A 27488-nucleotide genomic window follows, 5' to 3' on the forward strand; every position below is an offset into this window, starting at 1 on the left:
TCATGTTACGTATTACGATTCCGTGAGTCAGAATGGCAGCGCATGGGAAAGGCAGATTATCAACTATTATTGGATGGTAAAGGGAATGATAATAGACCATTCTCTCCCCTTGACATGGAGGGTACCTCCATGTTCGTTAATGAGGTTTGAAGCTTATCGACTACAGTAATAATAATAACAATAATAATAATATCTTTATTTCTACAAGTATATGTACAAGGTATACAGACCATAGCTGACATCAATGACATACTACTATTTAGGAATCCGCTTGTTATGCAGAGTATTTCGGGCAAATTAGGCCAATTTTGTCCCAGGATGCGACCCACACCAGTCGACTAACTCCCAGGTATCCATGTTATACTGATGGGCTAACAGGGACAGCAGGTGTCTTATGGAAACACGTCCTAATGTTTTCCAGCCATACCGGGGAATCGAACTCCGGACCTCAGTGTGTGAGCCGAGTGCCATTTAGGCTGCACTTACCTTTTCTCCACTACATTAGAATATTTTAATCCCTGTAATAGAGTTTAAAGTCAACTCTCAACACACATATATATATATGTATATATATATATATATATATATATATATATATATATATATATATATATATATATATATATATATATATATATATATATATATATATATATATATATATATATATATATATATATATATATATATATATAGATATATATATATATATATATATATATATATATATATATATATAGGCTGAGAGAAATGCACCTCAGTGTATGTATCCTGTATAAAAGCTCAAATTCCTCGGATCATGAGCCCTTCACGATAAAGGGTAAAAAAAGAACCTCACATAGGCTGATAAAGCACCTAGCAGGTGAAGCCTTGAAGAATTGAGACACTTATGCAACACATGGGAATCTTTATTGAAGAAACGTTTCGCCACACAGTGGCTTCATCAGTCCAATACAAAGTAGAAATGGGTAAGGAGAGGAGAAGTTTGAGGTAATCAGTCCCTCAACCTGGGATCGATGTGTTCAGTCCATCACTCTTGTAGGAAATGCAGCATAGGGCCAGAGTGGTGGCTTATATACTGCAGTCAGATGAGGTGAAGCAGGAGGAGGCGGGATCACAGTGGGACCTACCACTAGTGTAAGTGGGTCGTCGTCCAAAGGTTGGGCAAGCGTTGAAGTCTTTGTACCAAGATCCCATGATGTTGCAGTGTCTGACAGATGTGATGAATGGTTTTGAAAACCGACAAGTTGAAGAATTCAGACACTTATGCAACACATGGGAATCTTTATATAAGCCACCTCTCTGGCCCTATGCTGCATTTCCTACAAGAGTGATGGACTGAACACATCGATTCCAGGTTGAGGGACTGATTACCTCAAACTTCTCCTCTCCTTACACATTTCTACTTTGTATTGGACTGATGAAGCCACTGTGTGGCGAAACGTTTCTTCAATAAAGATTCCCATGTGTTGCGTAAGTGCCTCAATTCTTCAACTTGTCGGTTTTCTACACCATTCATCACAGGTGAAGCCTTGTACATAATAAAGCACATAGTCAGTAAAACCTCGTGCTTGATAAAGCACCTAGTTACTCAGCAGATGAAATCTTAATAATAAATGCTTCTTATTTCTTATAGGTGATTTTAAAGTCACAAATTAATAGTTACACAAATGAAAGACATCTGAAGATTTTATTAAGATTATTAACCCTGAAGGTTATTAACCAAGGATAACCTAAGAAAGCCACTGTGATTCTCCGGCCATCACCAGGATGCTACCCACCACAGTCTGCTAGCACCCAGGTACCTACTGTCACACATTCCACCCGTCCAGGGTTCGATCCCAGGTCCTTTCATTATGAGTCGAAGACGCTACCAATTGAGCCATGAAGAGGAAAGAACTCAGAGCCTACCAGCACTCTGTGTGTAAATAATCAGTAATTAAATATATTAATTACCAATTCATCAGGCTATTTCTGTTGCAAACTGCGATAAGTATTTATAAAAATATAAAAAAGTAAATGAGATTTAAAGAAAGATAAATAATTAAGGTGAATTAAAGTTAGCGCTCTATTTTGCAGCATTAAATGACTTGTACAAGTTCAGCGTTTTAATAATAATAATAATAATAATAATAATAATAATAATAATAATAATAATAATAATAATAATAATAATAATAATAATATCAATGATATCAATGATAATAATAATAATAATAATAATAATGATAATAATATCAATGATATCAATGATAATAATAAAATAATAATAATAAAAATAATTCATAGTTTAAAATGCAATAGAGGTAGCTGTGTATTGTACCAATTCTTATAAATATTGGTTGTTAGGTTAGATTGGGTTGTAGCCCAACCTAACCCAATTCAAGGTAACCCAACAACCTCACGCGACAATAATAGTATATGGGTTAAAAACTCTACGGATGGAGTACGCAACATTTCAATTACCCCCCTTCATCAAATCCCAAATTATAATATATGTATAACCCCCAAAAAATCTATAACAATTTGTACAGCCTGAAATTATCCCCAAATTCTGTGGAGTCTCTATGCTAAATACGGATCAGTAATTAATGTCAGCTAGGCCTGTATACGTAGTACATGTACTTGTAGAAATAAATTAGCATTTTTTAATAATGATATTAATTTAAAAAAGGGAGATGACAATACTGATTATTATTATTATTATAATCAAGGGGGAAGCGCTAAACCCGGAGGATTATACAGCGCCTAGGGGGGGGGGATGTGGAAGGCATTCAGGCTTAATTCGGGGAACTGGAGCACAGATCCAATTCCCTAAATCAAGAGCCCTCGCCAACATCAAGGAACCTTCCTTGAGGGGATGACAATACTGAGAGATGGCAACTAGCGTGAGAGAGCAAAGCAAGATGGCGGCGGCGAGGAGCTCTCAGTGTACCCAGGGAGACTGAGCAGGTTACTTAACGCTGTGCTTCTCTTACTTTTTTAATCTCTTAGTATCTCTCCCTTCCTCGCTCTCGTCTCACTGAGATCATTCATCTTGCCTGTTTGTGAGTCTTGCTTTATCTCTCGTTCCCTCCCTGCTCTCGTCTCACTGAGATTATACATCCTGCCTGTCTGTGAGTCTCCTGCTTAATTTCTTTATATCTCTCATCCCCTCCCTCATGCTCTCACCTCACTGAGATAATATCCTGGCTCAGTGATTCTCTTATTCTTTTATTATCTCTTAGTATCTCCCTCCCCACGTCTCTCTCCCTCAGACTCCCGTCATCCAGGGACCTACAGAGGCAGATCTTACAGGTATGCTATGTTTTCTTCAGGTGCTGAATAATCCACGAAGGTTTAGCGCTTTTTTGACATTTACAGTACAAGGCATGTTTACTCGTGATATATTATTTCAATAACGTCACTGCTTCATTTTTTTTAATTTGGCAAAAAAAAAAAATGAAAAAAAAAAAAAAACGATGCCTCAAGTATCAGTAGTTCAATGGTGAACTAGTCGACTCACAGCTGTTTGGGCAGGTCTTATTTTTACGCCTGTTGCCTCTGTTTCCCCTCTAGCTCCTGTTAGTCAGCAGTTGTAGGTGGCATTATGAGTATAGTGGGAGTAGGGGGGTTGATAGTACCCCTCGGATAGTTTTCGAAAACAGGCGCTATTATAACCCTCACAAGTATAGGGCGTCCTCGTGAATATGATTGAAAAGGTCAGCATTGAGTTTATGGCCCGAATTATTTTATTAAGTAAAGTCTCCAGTGTTAAGTGGGTCGTGCAACTGAGGCATTTATATTTTTGGCCTTTGGGGAAAAAATGCTGTTTTTAGTAACCCCCCCCCCCAAAAAAAAAAGGAACCAAAGGTTTTTTGGGAGGGTTTAATTAATAGTGAATGGTCTTTACCGTAGGCTGAAATTATAACTCTTCAATGAGTAATTCATTTGATACTAGAGAATTTACATAAGAACTATCAATACACTGAACAATGTGGCCATAAACTCAATATTAACCAATAATAATAAACGGGCTTTGAGATGAACTGAATCAGGGAAACAGCTCATAGTCTGTAAATTAGTTTGTGTCAAAAATAATACTGAGGTCTGGATTATGCAGCAGTTCAAATTATCGAGAACCGGACTCACGTCAACGCGTTTTATCGTTGAATAACTCTGGTAGATATAGTAATATTTGTAACTGAAAACTATCATTCCCTGGACTCCTGCAGTGTGTCTCTGGTTAGGCTAAGGGAAGGGAAAGAAAAATTAATAAAAATGAAAATGAGGATTAGTAGTCTTTACCTTTTATGGGAGGTGCCTCCTTGAGGTTAGTGAAAGATACCCCTCTCCTTACTTATGAGCAAATCGGATTACCTACTGTATAAACCACGGGTGGGGTTGAACTCGTGGCGAGTTCAATCATTCGCCACGAGTTCAGTCCCCACCCATGGTATGGTTTGTTTACAATCGCGTCATTACGATATCTATGTAAATTTAGCACTTTCCCAGTATGATAATAATGGACAGGACTGAATGAAGCCTCATCCAGGTTTCACTTTCATTTTGTGAAGTGTAGTGTCGATGAGGGTTTATAAAATTTTATATACTAATTTTACACGGAAATTTAAGCCAATTAAAGAATGAAAAAAAAATAACCGTGATCATTACTTTTACGTTCATGGGGAACCCCAAACTTGTACGGGTTATGCGGCGCCTGAGGGAATGGAAGGCATTCAGGCTTAATTCAAGGAATTGGATCTCATCACATGTCCAATTCCTTAGATCAAGAGCCCCTCACCAGCATCAAGGAGCCTCCCTTGAGGGGTATCTGTGATGATATATCGGCAATGAAAAATTAAAATTGTTAGTGCTTTCTCATCATTAATTTAATGATGAGGAAGCTCTAAATATGTACCATACAACTCCTGGGATATGGAAGGTAATGAATTTTGATCTAGAGAAAGGCGAGGACAGCTATAATTTGTATGGTCAGCATAACAAGGACTTTGTAGAAATGTTGCCAAGGTGAGCAAGAACGTGAAAAAGATTGTCTTCGGATTAGTAAACCCAGGGGACTAATAACCCAGGAAAATTCAAGACTAGTACTCCCAGAGGGTTAATAACCCACGATAACCCATGACTAATAATCCGGGATTTTTTTTTAACCTACAGTAACCTATAACCTACAATAACCCAAGATTTTTCTCTCAATGCTGTGCTGTGTCGGGCATACAGGAACAAACACATACAAGGTACTTGGTATCTCATTACTATGCTCCATATAATATACTCTGAGGTTCCTTTAACACGCAATGAGGTATAAGATGCTACGAGATCCATTATAATGCGCTGGGGTACCTTACAATACGCTATCATGTCAGTTACAATGTTCTACAAGGTACCTTATATATTTCAAGGTAATTTATTAAGCCCTACGAAGTACCTTATAATACGGTACAGTGAGCAACACGATACCTTAAGGTATTCTACTACTGAACTACCAAGGTACCATATAACACTACCACTGAGCTACAAGGTACCTTAAACCACTAAGGTCCAAAGCACCTTTTAACTATATCACAGATGGGGTGGAAAATAAACCATCCAGCGTAGCTATGAGTTAATTAAGGCTAGAAGCAGTATGACTATTGATAAGAGATTTTAGAAAGACTTATGCGAATGACATTTTTTACTTACCGCGTAATGTATGAATAAACGTGAATGAAAGAGGGTATAAATGCATTTACAAGAATGATGAATGAAGGAAGGATGCCCTCATAAAGGTATGGTGACCCACCATGGTAGAGTGACTCGCAAAGGAAAGGTAATCCACTGAAGCACGGTGAGCCAAAGAAGAAAATGCATTAACCATTCTTCGCTCCCATAACCTGTCTTTACAGAAGTGCTAAAAAAAAAAATGAACTATAGATAACCCCCTCGAACTTCAACGTCTCCACTTCAACTTCCAAGTATAAGCAGTGAACTTCTCACCTATAAAAATTAAAGCTAGATAACTGGATTCCATGAATGATTTCAGAGATCTTACGTTCTAACAGCACGTCTAGTCCAAAAACCACTTGTCTCCATTTTGATTTACCAAGTTCGTAACATACACGTTCCAATCCCTGCCTTTTACAACCTCCTTCCAATATTGTCTTAGACATAATGTACACCACTTTTTATCGTTAAGCGTTTTTTTAATACAACAACAACAACAACAATAATAATAATAATAATAATAAGTATAATTATAAATATAATTCGCTAAAGATTTATAGTCGATTAATTGTGTTGTGCAACTTTCTACATGAACAAACCCTATCGATAACCCGCGTTTAAAACATCAAAAATGGTTATAATAATTACCATAATTTTAAAGCGGTAGTCCAGCGGAAGGTCTCAGTCAGAATAGAAGCACCAGTGGCGGGTCGTCATATGGCTAAGACCCGCGTCAGGAAACACTTGTCATATTTCCTGACAAACCTTACCTAACCGACAACCCATGTTTCACCCCCGACTCAAACTATCACACCGTCTTTTAATTTCTTGATACCTTAATCACAGCAGATATTAGTCTCAAGCACATCTCCACTACCTCCAGCCCCATCTACTACTCCCGGTTTCCTCCAGCCTTCTCTACAGCCTCCGGCTACCTCCAGCCTTCTCTACTCCCCCCCGGATACCTTCAACCTCTATTGCCCCAGCTTCCTCCATTGTGCCCAGCCTCCTCTACTGCCTCTATCCATCTGCAGTACTTAGAGTATACCTGGAGAGGGTTTCGGGGGTCAACGCCCCCGCGTCCCGGTCTGTGACCAGGCCACAAAGTATTCAAAGACCATGCCTAACACTCACACAGAAGTGGCGATATGACTATATTCCGGCTCATTCTGTTTTCTTAGTAAACATCTCTCCCTCACACCTTTCAGTCGCACATTCATCCGGTGATTCACTTCATCCATCACAGACCCGTGTGATGACTGGTCCACTACTATTTTTTACCTAAGTACTTGAATGAAAACACAAGTGTAAGACAAGTTTGTATTGTGTCAGTAAATGGTAAAGAATACCGACACGTTGCAAAAATAGACACGAATGTTATATAATGCGAGCCTTTATTGACAACGTTTCGCTCACACAATGGGCTTTATTAAGTGACAGATGTGATTATGGTTAATGGGGTTTAAGGTCTATCGACTTCATGGGGGGTCATTAAGGCTGCACGGTAATCTTTTCACCACCAGACAAGGTAGGTAGGTACAATATTTGCCAGGAAACAGGACAAGTGTTTTCTGACGCTGGAGCTTTTGGTTATCTGACCGAGGCCTTCCGCTGGCTTAACGGTCCTTTAAAAATTATGGTCATAATTATAACCATTTTAGTGTGCTGTTCCAGCGCGGGTTGGTTATTTAAGCACTGTCTCAACTACTTTTTTTAGTTATTGCCATTCTTCATGCAATTTTATTCGTAAATGTCATTACTTTATTTTCAACGCCCTAATAAAGAATGTAAAAATGTTAAACATCATAAACCAAAATGAATTAAAGAGAAGCACAAATAAACGGCGATACAAAATTACTTGTGATTTATTCGTTAAAACGTCACAAGGTTTTAATGTATTAGAAATAGAAAAATTATTATGCAGATGACTGTTGTTGTATAATAAATTTATTTTAGAAGATTTATCTTTTCATATTTCGGTATAATGTGTTACGAGAAGTAGCGAATGTTGCTGTGCTGTCGAGGGCAGACTTATGTATTATGATTTGTTCTTTGTGTGAGTGTGTGTGTGAGTGGGAGAGAGAAAGGGTGGGGGGAAGTGGGGAATACTTCCCTACGGTCGTGCACTTGAGACGTATGCGTGTGTGAACATAAATAATTCTCCTGGAGGAAGTCAATATTACCCAAGACAGTGGTGGAAGATGCAATATTGACAGGTATGGATCACCCTCTTCACTGACTTTTGCGTTGCGGCTTGACTGGCTGGTAAGTAGATTAGCTAGTTGGCTGTTTACCGACTGTCTGGCTCTCTGGAAAACCATTTGGCTGGCTCGCTGCTTGACAAAGGCCAATATAAGACTGACAAACCCCAGTGCAGTACTGGTAAAGGTCAGTATAACAGAAGAACAAGAATACAAGACTAAAAGTTCCAGTATAACGCAGATGAACACTATAATATTGATGATTACCGTTATAACACCGAAGAACACCAGCACTCGTAACACAGATACAATCATACAGAATTGTGTTAAACGTTTTGTCATTACAAGCCAACGTCTGTGTTCTCGGTAACAATAAACTTTATTGGCTTACCCAGTAATAATAATAATTAGGTGTATTTCGGTCGTTGCACCATCCGAGAAAGACATTCCTGTATTCCATAAACCCAGCCACCTCTACCTTAGTGAATACAAAAGGTATAGTGGAGGGTGGTTATAAAATTCGAATTCAACAAAATACGTATATTTAAATTGACTCACGAAATCGTAATAACACGATTGAAAGCAAACCAGGGTACTGGTGGGGTTAGGACTCATGGCAAATGAGTCGTAAAACGCCAGGCCAGTGCGTAAACCACTGGGCCAGCTGGCTACAATAAGGTTCATCCAGGTATGTATAGGAGGTTAGCATAGGTCCCACTGTGACCACAAATGCTTACGCACTGGTCTGGAGTTTTACGACTCACTCGCCATGGGTTCTAACCCCACCCGTACCATAGTATGGTATATTTAACCCGATTATCGGGAAGGGAAATTTCATACTAGTTTACACACAGAATTAGCAGATGTGCGCCTACGCAACTGAACTTCATTGTCCGCAATCGTCGAATTAGGTGGCATCTTTCTTCTTTGAATGAAGCTACGACACTGAGGGTTTGGGAAATATCGGAGCCATTCCAGGATGCTGGGAATGGGTTCAGCAACTTTGGTGATGGAGAAACCCGCACATGTTAAGAGTTCCTAGAATTTTGCCAAAGTTGCCGTGCACCAGTGATGAAATTTTGAACACGATTATATGAGGATTTCACGTGTAATACACGAAATAATTATGAAAATTTGGAGGAAGAAAAGATAAAAGGTAATGAAATTCAGGCTACTTGAAGGTCGCCTTTGGGGATAACTACTACAACTGCTTCTACGACGACGACTGTTACTACTACTACCACCACGACAACGACTGTTACTACTACTACGACGAATCTTCATATGACTACAAGTAATACGACGACAACTACTACAACGATGAGTACTACCACTACTACTAATAATAATAATGAGATAATTATTACTATTATTGGTATTACCCTCCTCACGTATGATTCCCCCTCCACTGTAAGATTCCCCCTCCACTGTAAGATTCCCCCTCCACTGTAAGATTCCCCTCCACTACATAATCCTCTCCCCACTGTATGATTACCCTCTCCCTGTATGATTACCGCCCCTCTGTGATTCCCTCAACCCCCCATATCACTGAATGGATATAAATATGCTTGAAGATGTATACTGAAGAATGACGATTTTGATTCCATGTATTATACACATTTTCTACAAAAACCAGCTTGAAGGGACTGGCTTGCAGTCTTTGGAAAGATGTAAAATTAGGTAATATATAATTGTTCTTATGTTAACTGTTATTCTTTCATTGTTCAAATTTCTAAGCACTGATCAGGGAGTTTTTTTTTCAGTCTTTGAACTATTATATGAAAAATAAATTATTTTGAAATTGAACTCCAGCAGCCAAGTTCTGGAATATTCTCGCAACATATCCATCTGCTCCTACTCAATTTTTTATCAATTTAATCGCAGTGTTGCTTTCGTATTAATTTGCCACACTGTCACCGCTGCCATCCTTAGCGTTATTCGTATAGTGTTGTGTGTCTCAGTGTATGTACACTCAAGAGTTTATTTTAATCCTTGTCTTAGGGATTGAAGTATTCTAGACTGGTAATGAAGAGGCTACATACACCTTTAATGATCCTCGTGTAGTCAATAGATATTAGGTCCCATTAACCATCCAACCAAATCATCCTGTTCCTGCAACCTTATCTCTCACCATCACTACTATTACCACAACCAACACCACCCATTAGAATTATTCATACAGTGTAAGCACGCTATGTATAACGCTGTATCTGGTGGCTGTAATATACGGCGTTATTATATGTTGCTCAGAAGTGCGTTATAAATCCTTCACTGATGGTGTACACCAATTGTTACGCTCAAATCATGAATTCATAGCAATGTGTTCATTCTTCGCTGAGTGAACATTGATTTTTGCAACACCTTTTTTTTCATCGGCATTATTATGGAAAAGATTATTTATAGGCTACCTTTTTATATTTTATTTGTAAATAATTTATTCGTTCAATTTATTACACTGGTCGTATCTTGGAAGGTGTCCCGTTCTGTCTTCCGTTTCTGAATTACATGATATGCTTCTCTGCTTGTTCTTCCGTTCGTTCCTCTTACCCATGTTTCAGATCGACGTTCCCACCGTTCCTCCGTCCATCATTCCCACTTGTTCCTTCATTCATATTCCTACCCATTTCTCTGTTTATCTTTCAGTCGCTTCCTCCGCTCATTTCTATGCCCGTCCGTTCTTCCGCTCACTTCTATGCCCGTCCGTTCCTCCGCTCGCTTCTATGTCCGTCCGTTCCTTCGCTCACTTCTATGCCCATCCTTTCCTCCACTCACTTCTATGCCCATCCTTTCCTCCACTCACTTCTGTCCCCGTCCGCTCATCCATCCACTTCTATGGCAGAGGAACTGAGAATCAATATCATTATAGAGAGTAAAATGCTGACGGTGGATATGTGTGTACTTGATATTTACATTAAAATATAACTTAAGAGAATGAAAGATGGAAGTTGATTGCAAACAAATTCTTCAAAATCTAACGAACTGTTTTCTAAGAATTAACGTTCCTGGTCACCTTCCCTTCATTCTTATTGCTTATGGCAAGCTGTGCTCTAGAGATTAACTGCTGGACACACAAGACTTACGTGGACACATAAGACTCACACATGGACACAAAAGACACACACGGACAGAAGACACTCACACGGACAGAGGACACACACACGGACAGAAGACACACACGGACACCTCATTAAGACGTTCCCACCCCTTTTTTTTGTCAGAAGTGTCAAGTTATGGTGTGAGTGAAATATCCCAGTATTGACCTAATGACAGCACCAACCCTTACTATGAATGACCCACATGGATAATAATAAAAATTATAATAACAATAATTCCAGGTAGCGTGCCTATCTGTCTCTATCGCCTGTTTTCATTAATAAGAAACCCCATGCAATATTAGTGGTAAGGCATGAATTACAAAATTGCTATAGTAGACATATGACTCATCAGGAAAAAAAAATGTCTCGATGGCTAAGTGGTTCATTGGCTAAGTGACCGCTGAAGTACCAGGGCTAATTTCACACTACATAGGTTAGGTAAGGGAAGGTTTGTCAGGAAGCAGGACAAGTGTTTCCTGAAACGGGTCTTAAGTGATATGATGACCGATCCACCCTTTTAAAAAATTTGGTTATAATTATAACTATTTTATAACATAATGTAAACAACGAATAACATTATGCCCTACTGCACACCTCCGTATACTAATGCACTTATTAGTAAGTATGCTAGTACTATTTAGCAAAGGAATTTTATTTGAAGCTCTGTACCCATGGGTGCCATTCAGGACAAGGAGTGGTGGAGGATCAATATTTTGTCAACTGGTCGCAAGAATGGTACAGTGGTAAATCTCATGAATTAAAGAGAGTTGTCAACAAGTAATATGTAAACATACATCTGAGGGCATGAATAAGGACGCATTTCATGTCTTTGTTGAAATGACATAACATGTATTATCTAAAACAATGAGTTTAGGAATTACAAAACACTTGTGATAATACTGTCGACATCATGGACTTGAATTACTGCTATCGTGTGTGTCAGTTAGTGTCTCACCCAGTACAAAATATTAATTTTGCATATACAGAAGAATAAAAGTCACAGTACCGCAGCCTGAACAATTCTCAACTGTTACACAATCAGGAAAGGAAATTTAAGACGAAGTTGCAGTCTGTCCTGGAGGAATATTAAGTCACTACTTGACTTAATGGTCCAAAACGGACTGAAAAGTCGTCTAAAGTTTCCTCTGTAAATTGTACGTGATTCGTAAACTATTATATACAGCTTGTTGGTAAATCATTTATATCCTTGGAAGTTTCAAGAAGCAGCACAACTTCAAGGACAAACTTATTAAAATTCATGTTGGAAGAGAGGTCGTGTAGCAGCTTGTACTAATGAAAGGTAATTAACCGGTTCATGTTAAGTGCTCTTCAACCTTGGGTTACGACGAGGATAATTAGTAATGCGGAAGATATTCCACTGCCCAAGTACTGGGATTATTACTGTAGTCTTGTAATACATACATTACCATAAGGACTCCCTGGCAAACATAATCCTTATCTTTTGTTTTCTACGATGATATACAAAGTTATCCCTCTTGTTTACTACGGGGATATACGAAGCTATCCTTGTTTTATTTGCTAGGGGGATATACGAAGTTATCCTTCTTTTGTTTGTTGCGGAGATACACAAAGCTATCCTCTTATTACGGGGATACAAAGGTCTCATTTTGTTTACTACGGGCATATAGATATGTAAAGTTATCCTCCTTTTGTTTACTACTGGGATACAATGTAATTCTTTTGTTTACTTTGGTGATACGAATCTATTCATCCTTTGCTTGCAATGGAGATACGAAGCCATCTTTATTTTATTTACTACGTGAGTACAAAGCTATCTTTATACCCTTTACTATTATGATACCTTACATATTACCTGTTATGCTACACGGAGCCACACAAAGATAATTACTGTGAACAACTGCAAATATTCTAGGGATAATGTCAGGTTTACACCAGGGTTATATCCATTGAGTTTTCGGGGGTGGGATCATCTCTCAGATCCTGGTTCCCACCGCCCCTTAGAGTCGACCCGCTCATAACCGAAATGTTCCGGGTTCGATTTGTGGGCTGGGTAATATGTATTAAGCGAATCTCATAAATTTTGAAAGAAATCCCTGCTGCTTTTGAGATCTTCCTTCTTTTTATGACCCTCGTGTAGTCGATAGGCTTTAAACCTAGCAAATCAATCACTAATAATAAATTATAATAATAATATTCTTCCTTAGAGTTATGGTGTGTTGTGTCAGTTGATGGGATTAATTAAGAGTATTTTCCGGCATATAAGGCGCATGAGCATATAAGACTGTTTCAAAGCGGTTGTAACGTAACGTTAGTAAACAACTATTAAAGCGTAACCCAAAGCCTACCCTTGACCCTGATCTTGAGTATATAAGGCGCAGGGTGATTTTCCAAGTTTTTTTGTGTGAAAAAAGCGCGCCTTATATGCCGGAAAATACGATAAATGTTTGGTGTCAAATTTATTCGTATCCTCCTGTGAGGCAAAGATGACAGCCTTTGCCGTCTACCTTTTTTTGTAATGTGTACAATTTTTTGTTTGGTGAGCAAGTAGGTTCGAGATAGCGCCTTCGGCTCACAACCGGAGAACTTCGGTTCGACCTTGGGACGGGTGGAGACGTTTGGAATCGTTCCTTACATGCTACTCATATTTACACAGCAGTAAATAGGTACTAGGCGTTAGCTACTGTTTTGGGTGGAATCCTGTAGTGTGACAGTGTACTTATTATTATGTTTATGGGAAAGCACTAAACCCATAGGGTCATATAGTGCCTGGTAGGTATTCATGTTCGATCCAAGGAAGGAGAGGGCAAGTCCAATAATTGTGCACTTAGGGCTTAACTGATGCTTGATGAGATAGCTTAATAGCTTTAAAATTCAACGATGTAAAGATAAGGCTATTTCTTAGCTTGATTGCTGAAGCAAGAATGTCTCTCGTGGGATCAGAAGCCCATGTCTGAGGGTACAGAAAAATGCGCTGGGAACGGAGGATCGATGACTTGTTTCTTTCTGGTGATTTGTTCTTGAACTGACTGGCTGCCTTGATGGCTAACTTTGTGTATGGCAGTCGTGGTGGTGACGGACTGGCTGGTCAGCTGCTAGCTTGTGGCTGGCTGTTGACTTATAATTGGTTGGCTGTATGATTGACTAGCCAGCTGTATGTGTGTGGCTAGCATGTAGCGCCGCCTGGTAGATGACGCGGCTTGACAGCCGTCTTGCTGTGGTAGCTTCACTAGTGTGTCAACAACGAGGTGCTGGGCTGGTCATGTCGCCCGCCGGGCCACAACCTACTCTCTAACATGATACTCAAGCCTAGTAAAGGTAGGCCTGTGTTCTCTGTGACTCAATGGGTATTATGGCAAAATCTTAAGACTTGGCAAATCGACTTAAGTCAACCAAAGGTAGGCAAACATTCTCAGTGACTTCTAAAATATATTATATTTTTGGGGGGCTGATATACAATTGGAATTCTTCTATTTTGAACTTAGCTATAGATTATTATGCAAATTTTCAAATATTAAGTGGGTTATGCAGTAGATACAATTATATTTTGGGATAATGGGAAAAACGCATTTTTTTTGGTTACCAAAAGCAGGGTAACTTCACTTAATTTAATCACACCTAGAATACTAGTTAAATCCTAAGTTAGGTTGGATGACATTGGTTACCAAATAAAGCTCTCTCCCGTAGGCCCAACATGTAACTGTTTTCAGTGCACATCCCACTTAACGTTGGATAATTTACATAATAAAAACACAAGGAATTTCTCTGTACGTATATCATTTTATTTATTTTATTATTATCATGGAACCGCTAAACCTGTATGTAGTCATACAGCGCCTTGGTATTGGAAGGCAGTCAGGCTTGATCCAAGGAAGGGATTTCTAGCTCAAGTTCTTTGGATCATGAGCCCACCATCTTTACGAAGATGAAGTAAAATGGATAAACTGAGCTCCCGCCCATAGTGTCCTGCAAGAGATAGAAGTTTCAGTGAAACCAGGGTCCCTTCCTCTCTAGGTAGCGGAAGTTTCGGTGACACCAAGATCCCTTCCTCTCTACGTAGTGGTAGTTTCAGTGACATCAGGATCCCTTCCTCTCTACGTAGTGGTGCAGCGCTGTATAGCCCTTGTGGCTTAGCGCTTCTTTTTGATTATAATAATAATAATCTACGTAGTGGTAGTTTCAGTGACACCAGGATCCCTTCCTCTCTACGTAGTGGATGTTTCAGTGACACCAGGATCTCTTCCTCTCTACGTAGTGGTAGTTTCAGTGACACCAGGATCTCTTCCTCTCTACGTAGTGGTAGTTTCAATGACACCAGGATCTCTTCCTCTCTACGTAGTGGAAGTTTCAGTGACACCAGGATCTCTTCCTCTCTACGTAGTGGTAGTTTCAGTGACACCAGGATCTCTTCCTCTACATAGTGGAAGTTTCAATGACACCAGGATGTCTTCCTCTCTACGTAGTGGTAGTTTCAGTGACACCAGGATCTCTTCCTCTCTACGTAGTGAAAGTTTCAGTGACACCAGGATCTCTTCCTCTCTACGTAGTGAAAGTTTCAGTGACACCAGGATCTCTTCCTCTCTACGTAGTGGTAGTTTCAGTGACACCAGGATCCCTTCCTCTTTACGTAGTGGAAGTTTCAGTGACACCAGGATCTCTTCCTCTCTACGTAGTGGTAGTTTCAATGACACCAGGATCCCTTCCTCTCTACGTAGTGGTAGGTTTAGTGACACTAGGTAGTGGTTTCAGTGGGACCGGAATCTCTTCCTTTCTAGGTAAACAAAAAAAATTTTACTTTGTAAAATATCTCTTTTCACCATTCTATGAATAAATAAACTTTCTCACAATTGCTACCGTCACCACGACGGTCATGGACTGTATAGTATAACTAATTAAGCCTAGTATTGCATGTTATTTGGTATATTTATGTATAGCGCCCCAGTCTGTTCGTATGAATCTGTCAGTTTGTATGTACCAATTTGTTTGTCAGTATACATCTGTCTATGTCTGTCTTATTTCTGTTTATATCTTGTGTCAATCTGTAAATGGTTAATGGGATTTAAAGCCTATGAACTACACTAGGGTCAATAAGGCTGCACGTAATTTTTTCACAAGCAGACAGGAATACCCTATAACAGTGATTAAAATAAACTCGGCATATATACGCTTAGAGAAATACATCTCTCGGTGTATATATCTTGTATCTGCAAATGTACAAGATGGATAGAAATACTACCAAATACTGCGGAAATCAAATGTCAAGGTGAAGTAGAGGTCAAGTGGCAAGCTCAGAAGCCAATATCGGAAAATTAATAGAGATTTCGCCAAGTAACGTAAAAGCTTTAGATATCGCAAAAGTGACAGCCCGAATCTCTTCAAACTATTGCAAGTATCGATAAAGTTTTACGAAGTATCATCAACCTGCAGAGGAGAGGAAGAGGGAAGGAGGGAGGGAGGCAGGCGTATGTCCTGTCTCGGCCATATAATAACATCACACAGCTTGTAAATTGTCTCAGGATTTTATTCTTAATCAATATTATGGAGTTTAGAAACTCGTGAAAGTACGTACGTGTGTGTTTGTTTGTGTTGTGGTGTGTGTGTGTGTGTGTGTGTGTGTGTGTGTGTGTGTGTGTGTGTGTGTGTGTGTGTGTGTGTGTGTGTGTGTGTGTGTGTGTGTGTGTGTGTGTGTGTATGTATGTGTGTATTTATGTATATGTATGTATATGTATGTATGTATATACGTATGTATATACGAAAATTCATGGACATTTTTTTGCCTTTCAGGCAGTGGGTTGGTGAGGGCTTATCGAGGTAACTTCTCCAGCCACACCAGCAGCGTGGAGACCTGCAGGCGCGTCCTCCTCCTGCTGCTCAGACGGGAGGGACCTTAGTGCAGGAGGTGGTGGAGGCTGGGGCTGGGAGAGAGATGAACGGGCACAAACCGGGAGGTGGAGCCTGGCCAGGGGTGTGCTCGTGGTGTCTCTCTCTCCTGGTTCTTGCTGTCTCTACACAAGCACAACTCGACCATGAGAATTCTACTTTAGGTCAGTCCTTTTGGCGTTTCTTGAAAGACAATGAAACCCCTTAAGTGTAAACAACACATCTTGTGTGATGGAATATGACAGGAAAACATTATTAGCTTTTATACTCGCTCTGTAACTGTTATATACAGTAGATACATCAGCGCACTGCTGATGCATCATATTTTGCTAAACAAGGTAGAGTAAATTAAAGGAAAAAAGGGAGAAAGATGGCGCAGAGGAAGAACAGTCATTCTCAACAAAAAACCATAATTTCAGGTCTGTGTCCTCGAGGCAAGAGATGAAACACAAATGCGGTTAAAAGAGTGTTTACAAAAAAGTTTAAAGATAAGTAGAATAAATTGCCTACTGAACAAGCTGTTAAGTGCAAACAGAATTTTAGTGTTTTAAGAACCGGCTGGGAAAAAAACTGCAAATATAAAATTCAACAACACACTACACAGGGACTGTCTATGGTACACTAACCACTGTACAGGGACTGACTGGTATACTAACCACTGTACAGGGACTGACTGGTACACTAACCACTGTACAGGGACTGACTGGTACACTAACCACTGTACAGGGACTGACTGGTACATTAACCACTGTACAGGGACTGACTGGTACACTAACCACTGTACAGGGACTGACTGGTACACTAACTACTGTACAGGGACTTATTGTGATACTGAACACTGTGCAGGGACTGACTGGTACACTAACCACTGTACAGGGACTTATTGTGATACTGAACACTGTACAGGGAAGGTATATAGACAGACAATGGTTATAAATAACCATAATTTTTAAAGGGGTGGACCGGTAAGCCAGCGGAAGGCCTCGGTCAGATGACCAAAAGCTCCAAAGGCGGGTCATCATCTGACTAAGACCCGCGTCAGGAAACATTTGTCCTGTTTCCTGACTAACCTTACCTAACCTAACCTAACTGTACAGGGACTTACTGGTACACTAAACGATGTACAGGGAGAGTGGTGCACTAAACACTGTATAGGGACCGACTGTTACACTACACACTCTGTAGAGGCTGGCTGTAGTTAAGGGAATCCCGAGATTTAACAAACTACCTTAGCACGACAAGTTAACGAGTTACCCAGGGCATAATAATAGTGGTAGATGCAGTGGCGGCGGTGATAGAAGTAACAGTCAGCATCTTATCAATTTAAGAAACAGTTGAAATTCCGCCTGTTTATAAAATATAGGTTTTCTCGCAAAACTTTAAAAGAAAGTTCCTGTTTAAATTATTTATAGTTAAGTAAGGTTTAGTTAATTAGAAATTTTATCTAACCATCAAAATTAACCGGGTATAACATACAAGAGCAAAATTTACAATGTAATGTAGAAGAAAACACAAAAGATGGTGGACTCTTTCCTAATCCCGGTCTCTTTTAACCTTTATTACAATTTTATTTATTGGCTCTCAGGTATGTTATAATTTGTTTTTGATTGCTAGGCAACAGTGAAACGTAACAACAGCTGCTGTTATAATGTTCTCCGAGACAGAGTCCTGACACGGGTCCTAGTCTTTCGACGACTTGTAACTTAATTACAGGTTATATTTGGCGGGAGGGGGGGGGTGAAATTGTGTCAAAAGTTTCAGCCTTCACAGGTATATAACTCTGGTATAACTGTGTGTATATGGTGTGTGATATTAGGTTGTCAGAACACTTTTGTCTGTTGTACTCATTTTTGTAAGGGTGAATTGGGAATTTGTGATTTACCTCATTTGTGTACCTTAATATAATTTCCACCTTGTATTGTAATGTTTTAAATAAAATATAAAAAAAAAATACAGTTAACCTTACCCAAGTTTAGGTCAGTATGCGCGTGAGTTCCTTGTATCTTTTATTGTGTAAATTCTCTAACGTGAAGTGAGTTGTGCAATGGAAATAGTCATATTCTGAACCTATGAGATAAAAATCTAACCTAATCTAACTTATATTTAACTCTCTAGGTTAGATTGTGTTGGGTTTGGGTTACCTTTTTTGGTTAATTGAAAGGCTTTTCCCACATTGGCTTAAACATGACTGTCTCCATTTCACAGCTTACTTAATATTAGAACATTTACATACTAACCTATCGCTGAGCTTATAAAAAGCACAAAGACCCCTTCTGAAGTTTAATATAAAACTTGTTGCAAAGATAAAATGGCTAAAAATTCTGTGACAAATCTGACTGTTCATAAATATAGTCGGAATAACTACTGTTGCTTAGGAGGATGAGTCTCATGTCATCATATTTATATTCACGGGAAAGCATTAAACCCGTAGGGATCATACAACGGCTGGGAAACAGGAGATAATTAGGGTTGATCTACAATTCCTTGGAATTGTCATGGTTAGCCTAACTGGCGCGTCGATAGCTTTCATATATATATGACACCTGTATAAATATTCATGCTAACACCCAGAGCCAATGTTACCTCAGCGTTATACCGTGGAAGCCACCCACGAAAAGCAAACACTTAATTTTTCAAGCATACAACGCTTTTTGTGTGAGTGAAGGAGACGTGTCAGCTAGTACTGGAGTCGAGGCGGTCGTCACACGCACCTCTCTATCCTAGTGAAGCATTGTCCACCATTCTGAAACCAACGAGGTGCAGAACAAGCTTTTATTTGGACAGTTTCACTCTGTATAATTCTTTATCGTAGTGACTTGATAAAGCTCTATACAGAGCGAAATGTCTCGAGCATGTCTGTGTCTTTGCTGCATGCTCAATGATCCTCGCTTTTAATGAATATAATAATAATAATAATAATAATAATAATAATAATTGCCTGGAGATATATCCATCTATAATATTGGCATCTTGGTCATAATTTATTCCTCTTGGCCGGAGGATCGACTACCACAATGGATTCTTAAGACTGGAATCATTTTCACGTGACAAGGGAAAGCTTCACTGTGACGGCATATTGAAGTCAACTTATTCGTTGCTTGTTGGTATGACACCTGCTATACTTTAGTTATTTATTTGTATGTGTTCAGCTGGTATTTTTTTGTGTAAAAAATATTTTCCTGGTGTTCGGTTTCGGTTTCTTGTTATTGATATGTTTAGAGGGAGTTTTTTTTATTTAGCAAAATTTGATCCATCAATAATGCGATTCTTCATTTTCCTATATATTAGTTACATATTATTATTGTCATTGTTTTTATTATTATTCTTATTATTATTATTATTATTATTATTATTCTTATTATTATTATTATTATTATTATTATTATTATTATTATTATTATTATTATTATTATTATTATTATTATTATTATTAATGTTATTATTAGTCATATCACACAGGATGGATTTCATACGTAGTGTTAAAATCTGTCAGCCTGAGCTGGGAGATTTCAATAGGTAAATGATATCGTCAGGTATTCTATTAGAGCCTCGTTAGCTACGGGAGCTTCGAAGATTTTGTACAGTAGAGCCGAAATTGGGAATTACCATTTCTCGTGATAATCTATCCCATACACAGGAAAATTACTTTTTATGAGGATATCTGTATCATCAGACTGGGGCAACAAAAAATTATATATATATATATATATATATATATATATATATATATATATATATATATATATATATATATATATATATATATATATGCAATAAGATCACAGTAAACAGGTGATATCAGAATATGCAAAATAACCACTGTGAAAGAATAGCGAAATTCCAAGCGTTTTCGTGACTTCTCACATTTTCAAGGGATTTGATAATGTGAATGGTGCACTAAGGAGTTTGTGGAGACAAAGAACTTCGTCCATGAGAGCAAAGAGGGGAATGTATGAGAGTATAGTTGTACCCACGCTTTTGTATGAGTGTCAGGCATGGGTTGTGAATGTTGGCACGAGAAGGCTGGAGGCAGTGGAGATGTTGCTTCTGAGGGCAATGTGTGGTGTGAATGTAGTGCAGAGAATCCGTAGTTTGGAGATTAGGAGGAGGTGTGGGATTACCAAAACTATTATCCAGAGGGCTGAGGAGGGGTTATTTAGATGGTTTGGACATGTAGAGAGGGTGGAACAAAATAGAATGACTTCGAGGGAAGGCGGGGTAGGGGTCTGCCTAGGAAAGGTTGGAGGGAGGGGGTAAAGGAGGATTTGTGTGTGAGGGGCTTGGACTTCCAGCAAACGTGCGTGAGCGTGTTGGATAGGAGCAAATGGAGACAAATGGTTTGTAGGACTTGACGTGCTGTTGGAGTGTAAGCAAGGTAACATTTATGAAGGGATTCAGGGAAACCGGCAGGCCGGACTTGAGTCCGGCACTCTGAAGGAGGAGTGTTAATGTTGTAGTTTTATAGCTGCAGTTTAAGCATGCCTCTGGCAAGACAGTGATGGAGTGAATGATGAAAGTTTTTCTTTTTCGGGCCACCCTGCCATGGTGGGAAACGGCCGATGTGTTTAAAAATATATATATTTATATATATATATATATATATATATATATATATATATATATATATATATATATATATATATATATATATATATATATATATATATATATATATATATGTGTGTGTGTGTACAAGAATGGTATATAATACCGACAAGATGAAATTAAGACACATGTGCAATATATATATATATATATATATATATATATATATATATATATATATATATATATATATATATATATATATATATATATATATATGAGAGAGAGAGAAGAGGTGGGAGGGAGAGGGATGGAAGGATCGGAAGAGACAGAGTGAAGTAGGAAAGGGAGAGAGGGAGGAAGGTGGAAAGGGAGGGAGGAAAGAGAGAGGAAGAGGAAGGAGGAAAAAGAAACTCCATGTTCTCACAGGATGAAGTAAGATTTCAAATTGCGAAGCTGATTACTAATCTCTTTAGGCCAGGCAAGACCTTTCCTCATCTCTTTCTCTCTCACTCCTGCAGGAGTTTATCTGGAGCCTAGCATGCTACAGGGCCTTAAGACGCAGACGGAGGAACTGATCCAGGAGGCGGTGAAAGAGGGCTCTGCAGCTATGACACGCGGCTCCCTGACTGTACAGTTCCTGTCATCCATGAACGAGAACATCACTCTGCCTGACGAGATGACAGCGGTGCTCACCCTGGCATCCTGCAGCAATACACGCGCCTGGGCACCCAGCCTCGCGAAGATGGGCAAGCTCCACATAGCAATTACTGGTATGTTGGTTTCTTGGCTGGTTTATTGCCCTCCTTTTCCTCGGATCAAACCAGATTCCCCGTCCATTTTCCAGATTAAGCGTTCCATGTGAATATAGGTTGATTTATTTGGTTTAAAACCTATCGGTTACACGAGTCATTAAGGTTGCATTTCACCAGTACATCCCCAGTCAAGAATAATTTAATACCTGATACAAGAATTAAACTGGAATTAAACTGTGTATATATACACAGTGTATATACAACTCAGTTTATATATTTTTGGTAGACATACATTGCACTCTTAAATAGTTGGAAACAACACGTTCATTGTTTATGAGGTGAGGCCTACCTGACTGATTGTGTCCGTAACACGTCACGTTAAATACGTAGAGAAGTGTGTATATATGTGTATACTTATATGTATACATGAACGCTCACACATTGCAAAACTAAATGTACTTATTTAAGAAAAAAGTTACCATCATCTACAACAACGCGTACTCGTTCATAACATAAAAATGCATTATAAAACTATCTGGAAACAAACACACTGCTTTAAAACGTCACACAAAGGCAACCTCTCCTTCATGCAAGGTAATAATTTGTTTATTTGTTTAGTATTATATTAAATGTTTATCGACTTATTGTCAGACATGGACAGTGACGTTGGTGTAGACAGAAAGTCTGTGGCTTGTGTCGGCTCGCTTCCCTATTATACTTAATGATTATAATGACTCAGTTATAACTGTGTTGTGGTATATCAACAAGACAGCAATACTACTACTACTACTACTACTACTACTACTGCTACAACTACTACTACTATTACTACTGCTGCTTCTGCTGCCGCTACCACCACCACCACTACTAAAACCATTACTACTGCGACTACAACTGCTGCTGCTGCTGCTGCTGCTGCTGCTGCTGCTGCTGCTGCTGCTGCTGCTGCTGCTGCTGCTGCTGCTGCTGCTGCTGCTGCTGCTGCTGCTGCTGCTGCTGCTGCTGCTGCTGCTGCTGCTGCTGCTGCTGCTGCTGCTGCTGCTGCTGCTGCTGCTGCTGCTGCTGCTGCTGCTGCTGCTGCTGCTGCTGCTGCTGCTGCTGCTGCTGCTGCTGCTGCTGCTGCTGCTGCTGCTGCTGCTGCTGCTGCTGCTGCTGCTGCTGCTGCTGCTGCTGCTGCTGCTGCTGCTGCTGCTGCTGCTGCTGCTGCTGCTGCTGCTGCTGCTGCTGCTGCTGCTGCTGCTGCTGCTGCTGCTGCTGCTGCTGCTGCTGCTGCTGCTGCTGCTGCTGCTGCTGCTGCTGGTGGTGGTGGTGGTGGTGGTGGTGGTGGTGGTTTTTTCACATAAATGGAGAGTACAGTACGTTATTCAGTGGTTTACACACAATATATACCCTGATGGGTGCATTTCTTAGCTTATATATGCTGAGAGTTTACTATAATCCCTGTTGTCTGGTGGTGAAAGGGTCATGCATGCATTAATGACCATTGTGTAATCGATAAGATTTAAACCTCAATAATCAACCTAACCATTGGTTTACATGAACAATATACTTGGCCATGTTATGAATAATACCTGTCTCAGGAAGCACTGGACCTGTTTCGTGAATAAAACAACAGCAGTAGTGGTTTACACCCAGAAGTTTATGTCAATCTGCCTCTGGATAATAATAATGACGATCTTCATTTTTACAAGTACACCAAGAAGTGTATGTCAATGTGCCGCTGTTTAATATAATAATAATAATAATAATAGTAATAATAATAATATTTATTTCTACAAGTGCACCGAGAAGTGTATGTCAGTCTGCCGCTGTATAATAATAATAATAATAATAATAATAATAATAATAATAATAATAATCTTTATTTGTACAAGTACATGATACAACGTATACAGGCCATAGCTGACATCATTGACATACTATATAGACAGTCTCTTGTTATGCAGAGCATTTCGGGACAACTTAGGTTAATTTTGTCCCCAGGATGAGACCCACACCAGTCGACTAACACCCAGGTTCCTGCTTACCTCTAGGTACACAGGAACAGCAGATGTCTTAAGGAAACACACCCTAATGGTTCCCCCTGTACGGAGATCGAACCTCGGACACTCATTGTATGAGCTGAGTGCGCTACCAACTGTACTGGATTTAACCCTTTATTATTATTGCAGTCAATCTGTATTATATTCCGAGAGTTTAATCCCTGCTTAAACAGCTCTGTATGACCCTAGTGGGTTTAGAACTTAGTTTTGATTATTATTAATAATAGTAATAATAATCCCTACTTAAAGGATTGAAGTATTCTTGGCTAGCGGCGAACAGGTTACGTGCAGTCTTAATGACTCTCGTGTAGTCGATAGGCTTCAAACCCTGCTAACCAAACAACCTTAGTGGTATCACAAGTAGGGTAAACAAGTCTGCCAATTACGATAGAAACCAAACACTGGTTATTAGATTTGTCTGGGGTTCTTAACCTTGCTGTTACTGCCGATGTTGCTCTTTGCTAACGTCATAAAAACGTAAATTAAATCATAGAATGCACTTTGTTTGGTCAACATGAATTTAGAAGTATGAGTTGTGAGCTTCGTGGGATATAAACACGGAGTAAGAGAGAGAAAGAGAGAGAGAGAGAGAGTCCTATACTCTTCCTGCTTGAGGAAGCGCTTCACGAGGACTATAATACTACTACTACTACTACTAATAATAATAATATAATTAATAATTATAATATTAATTCTCTCGCTCTCTCTTTCTTACCTATCTTTCTCTGGTGGCTGTACACAGGGTCTGGGTGCTCGAGGATCGCCTTTTCTTCGGCCATCACCGTGCCTCTGACCAGCGGGTCCAAGGACGTGGTGCAGGTCTTCAGGGACCTCAGGGACAAGAATACTCTGATCTGGACTGATATCATCTTCATCCACGACAACACTATAGGTGAGTCAGTCTTCAAGAGGTATTGCTGCAGTCTTCCCTTCTCCATGTAGAAAATCAACAGTAGAGAAGAGGAGAATCCTGGGGGAGGGGGACATGATCACAACGTACAAGATAACCACACACACACACACACACACACTGGAGGACAGGAGGGTCAGGGGAGACATGATAACGACATATAAAATACTGCGTGGAATAGACAAGGTGGACAAGGACAGGATGTTCCAGGGAGGGGACACAGAAACAAGAGGCCACAATTGGAAGTTGAAGACACAAATGAGTCAGAGAGATAGTAGGAAGTATTTCTTCAGTCATAGAGTTGTAAGGCAGTGGAATTGCCTAGAAAATGACGTAGTGGAGGCAGGAACCATACACAGTTTTAAGACGAGGTTTGATAAAGCTCATGGAGCGGGGAGAGAGAGGGCCTAGTAGCAACCGGTGAAGAGGCGGGGCCAGGAGCTAGGACTCAACCCCTGCAACCACAAATAGGTGAGTACACACACACACACACACGGGGAAGGAGGGGTTCACAGAAAGGGAAGGTGATGTATTATTAATTTGTGTGAACGTTTGTTTAACCTCTTTGTATATATATATATATATATATATATATATATATATATATATATATATATATATATATGTGTGTGTGTGTGTGTGTATACTCACCTAATTGTAGTTGCAGGGGTAGAAACTGAGCTCCTGGCCCCGCCTCTTCACTGGTCGCTACTAGGTCCTCTCTCCCTGCTCCACGAGCTTTATCGTACCTCGTCTTAAAACTATGTATGGTTCCTGCCTCCACTACATCATTTGCCAAACTGTTCCACTTCCTGACAACTCTATGACTGAAGAAATACTTCCTAACATCCCGTTGACTCATCTGAGTCTTCAACTTCCAGTTGTGACTCCTTGTGTCTGTGTACCCTGTATGGAACATCCTGTATCTGTCCACCTTATCTATTCCTCGCAGTATTTTGTATGTCGTTATCATGTCTCCCCTAACCCTCCTGTCCTCCAGTGTCGCCAGGCCGATTTCCCTTAACCTTGCTTCGTAGGACATTCCCCTTAGTTCTGGAACTAGCCTTGTTGCAAACCTTTGCGCTTTCTCTAATTTCTTGACGTGCTTGACCAGGTGTGGGTTCCAAACTGGTTCTGCATACTCCAGTATGAGCCTGTCGTACACGGTGTACAGAATCTTGAACGATTCCTTACTGAGGTATCGGAACGCTATTCTCAGGTTTGGCAGGCGCCCATATGCTCCAGCAGTTATCTGGTTGATGTGTGCTTCCGGAGACGTGCTCAGTATTATACTCACCCCTAGATCTTTCTCATTGAGCGAGGTTTGCAGTCTTTGGCCACCTAGCCTATACTCTGTCTCCGGTATTCTTTGCCCTTCCCCGATCTTCATGACTTGCATTTGGAGGGGTTAAATTCGAGGAGCCAGTTGCTGGACCACGCATCCAGCCTGTCCAGGTCTCTTAGTAGTCCTGCCTGATCCTCATCTGATTTAATTCTTTTCATTAACTTCACATCATCTGTGAACAGGGACACTTCTGAGTCTATCCATCATGTCATTCACAGATACCAAAAATAGTACTGGTCCTAGGACTGACCCCTGTGGGACCCCGCTCGTCTTAGGCGCCCACTGTGATACCTCATCACGTACCATGACTCGTTGTTGCCTCCCTGTCAGATATTCTCTGATCCATTACAGTGCCCTTCCTGTTATACGCGCCTGGTTCTCTAGCTTCTGCAGTAATCTTTTGTGAGGAACTGTGTCGAAGGCCTTCTTGCAGTCCAAGAAAATGCAATCAACCCACACTTCTCTCTCGTGTCTTACTTCTGTTTGTGACACAGGATTTGCCTTCCAGGAATCGTTGCTGGTTGTCGTTTATAATCTTGTTCCGTTCCAGGTTCTCCACCACTCTCCTGATAATCTTCTCCATGACTTTGCATACTATACACGTCAGTGACACTGGTCTATAGTTTAGTGCATCGTTTCTGTCTCCTTTCTTAAAAACGGGGACTATATTTGCCGTCTTCCATATCTCAGGTAGTTGCCCAGTTTCAAAGGATGTGTTGAAAATTGTGGTTAGTGGCACACAGCGTCTCTGCTCCCTCTCTAAGGACCCACGGAGAGGTGTTGCCTGGTACCACCGCCTTTGAGGTATCAAGGTAACTTTGCAGCTTCTTCACCTCCTCCTCGGTTGTGTGTATTTCATCCAACATTTGTTGGTATATCCCTTGTTGATGTACCCCTCTGTTCTGTCTTCCCAGAGTCCTTTCTGTCTCCACTATAAGTACTTCCTTAAATCTGGTGTTGAGCTCCTCACATACTTCTTGGTCGTTTCTTGTGAGCTCCCCATCTTCTTTCCTCAGCCTGATTACCTGGTCCT

At 40.0% G+C, this 27488-nt stretch overlaps 1 protein-coding gene across 5 annotated transcripts in view; it reads left to right on the top strand.

Moving 5' to 3' along the window:
• Positions 1 to 2954: 2954 nt before the first annotated feature.
• The window catches only part of LOC128700686 (ionotropic receptor 93a-like), a 97485-nt gene continuing 72951 nt past the window's right edge, over positions 2955 to 27488 (top strand). For 2 of the 5 annotated variants that reach the window (XM_070097110.1, XM_070097114.1), the window contains exons 1-4: positions 14137 to 14296; positions 16763 to 17022; positions 21925 to 22176; positions 24943 to 25092. In XM_070097110.1, the coding sequence (XP_069953211.1) occupies positions 16905 to 17022; positions 21925 to 22176; positions 24943 to 25092 (520 nt within the window). In that variant the 5' untranslated portion in view covers positions 14137 to 14296; positions 16763 to 16904. Of the gene's footprint in view, positions 3298 to 14136; positions 14377 to 16762; positions 17023 to 21924; positions 22177 to 24942; positions 25093 to 27488 lie in introns of those variants that run through there. The other 3 variants (XM_070097112.1, XM_070097111.1, XM_070097113.1) reach the window with 3 other exon arrangements.

Source organism: Cherax quadricarinatus, chromosome 56, assembly GCF_038502225.1.
Source record: "Cherax quadricarinatus isolate ZL_2023a chromosome 56, ASM3850222v1, whole genome shotgun sequence".
Lineage (NCBI taxonomy): Eukaryota > Metazoa > Arthropoda > Malacostraca > Decapoda > Parastacidae > Cherax > Cherax quadricarinatus.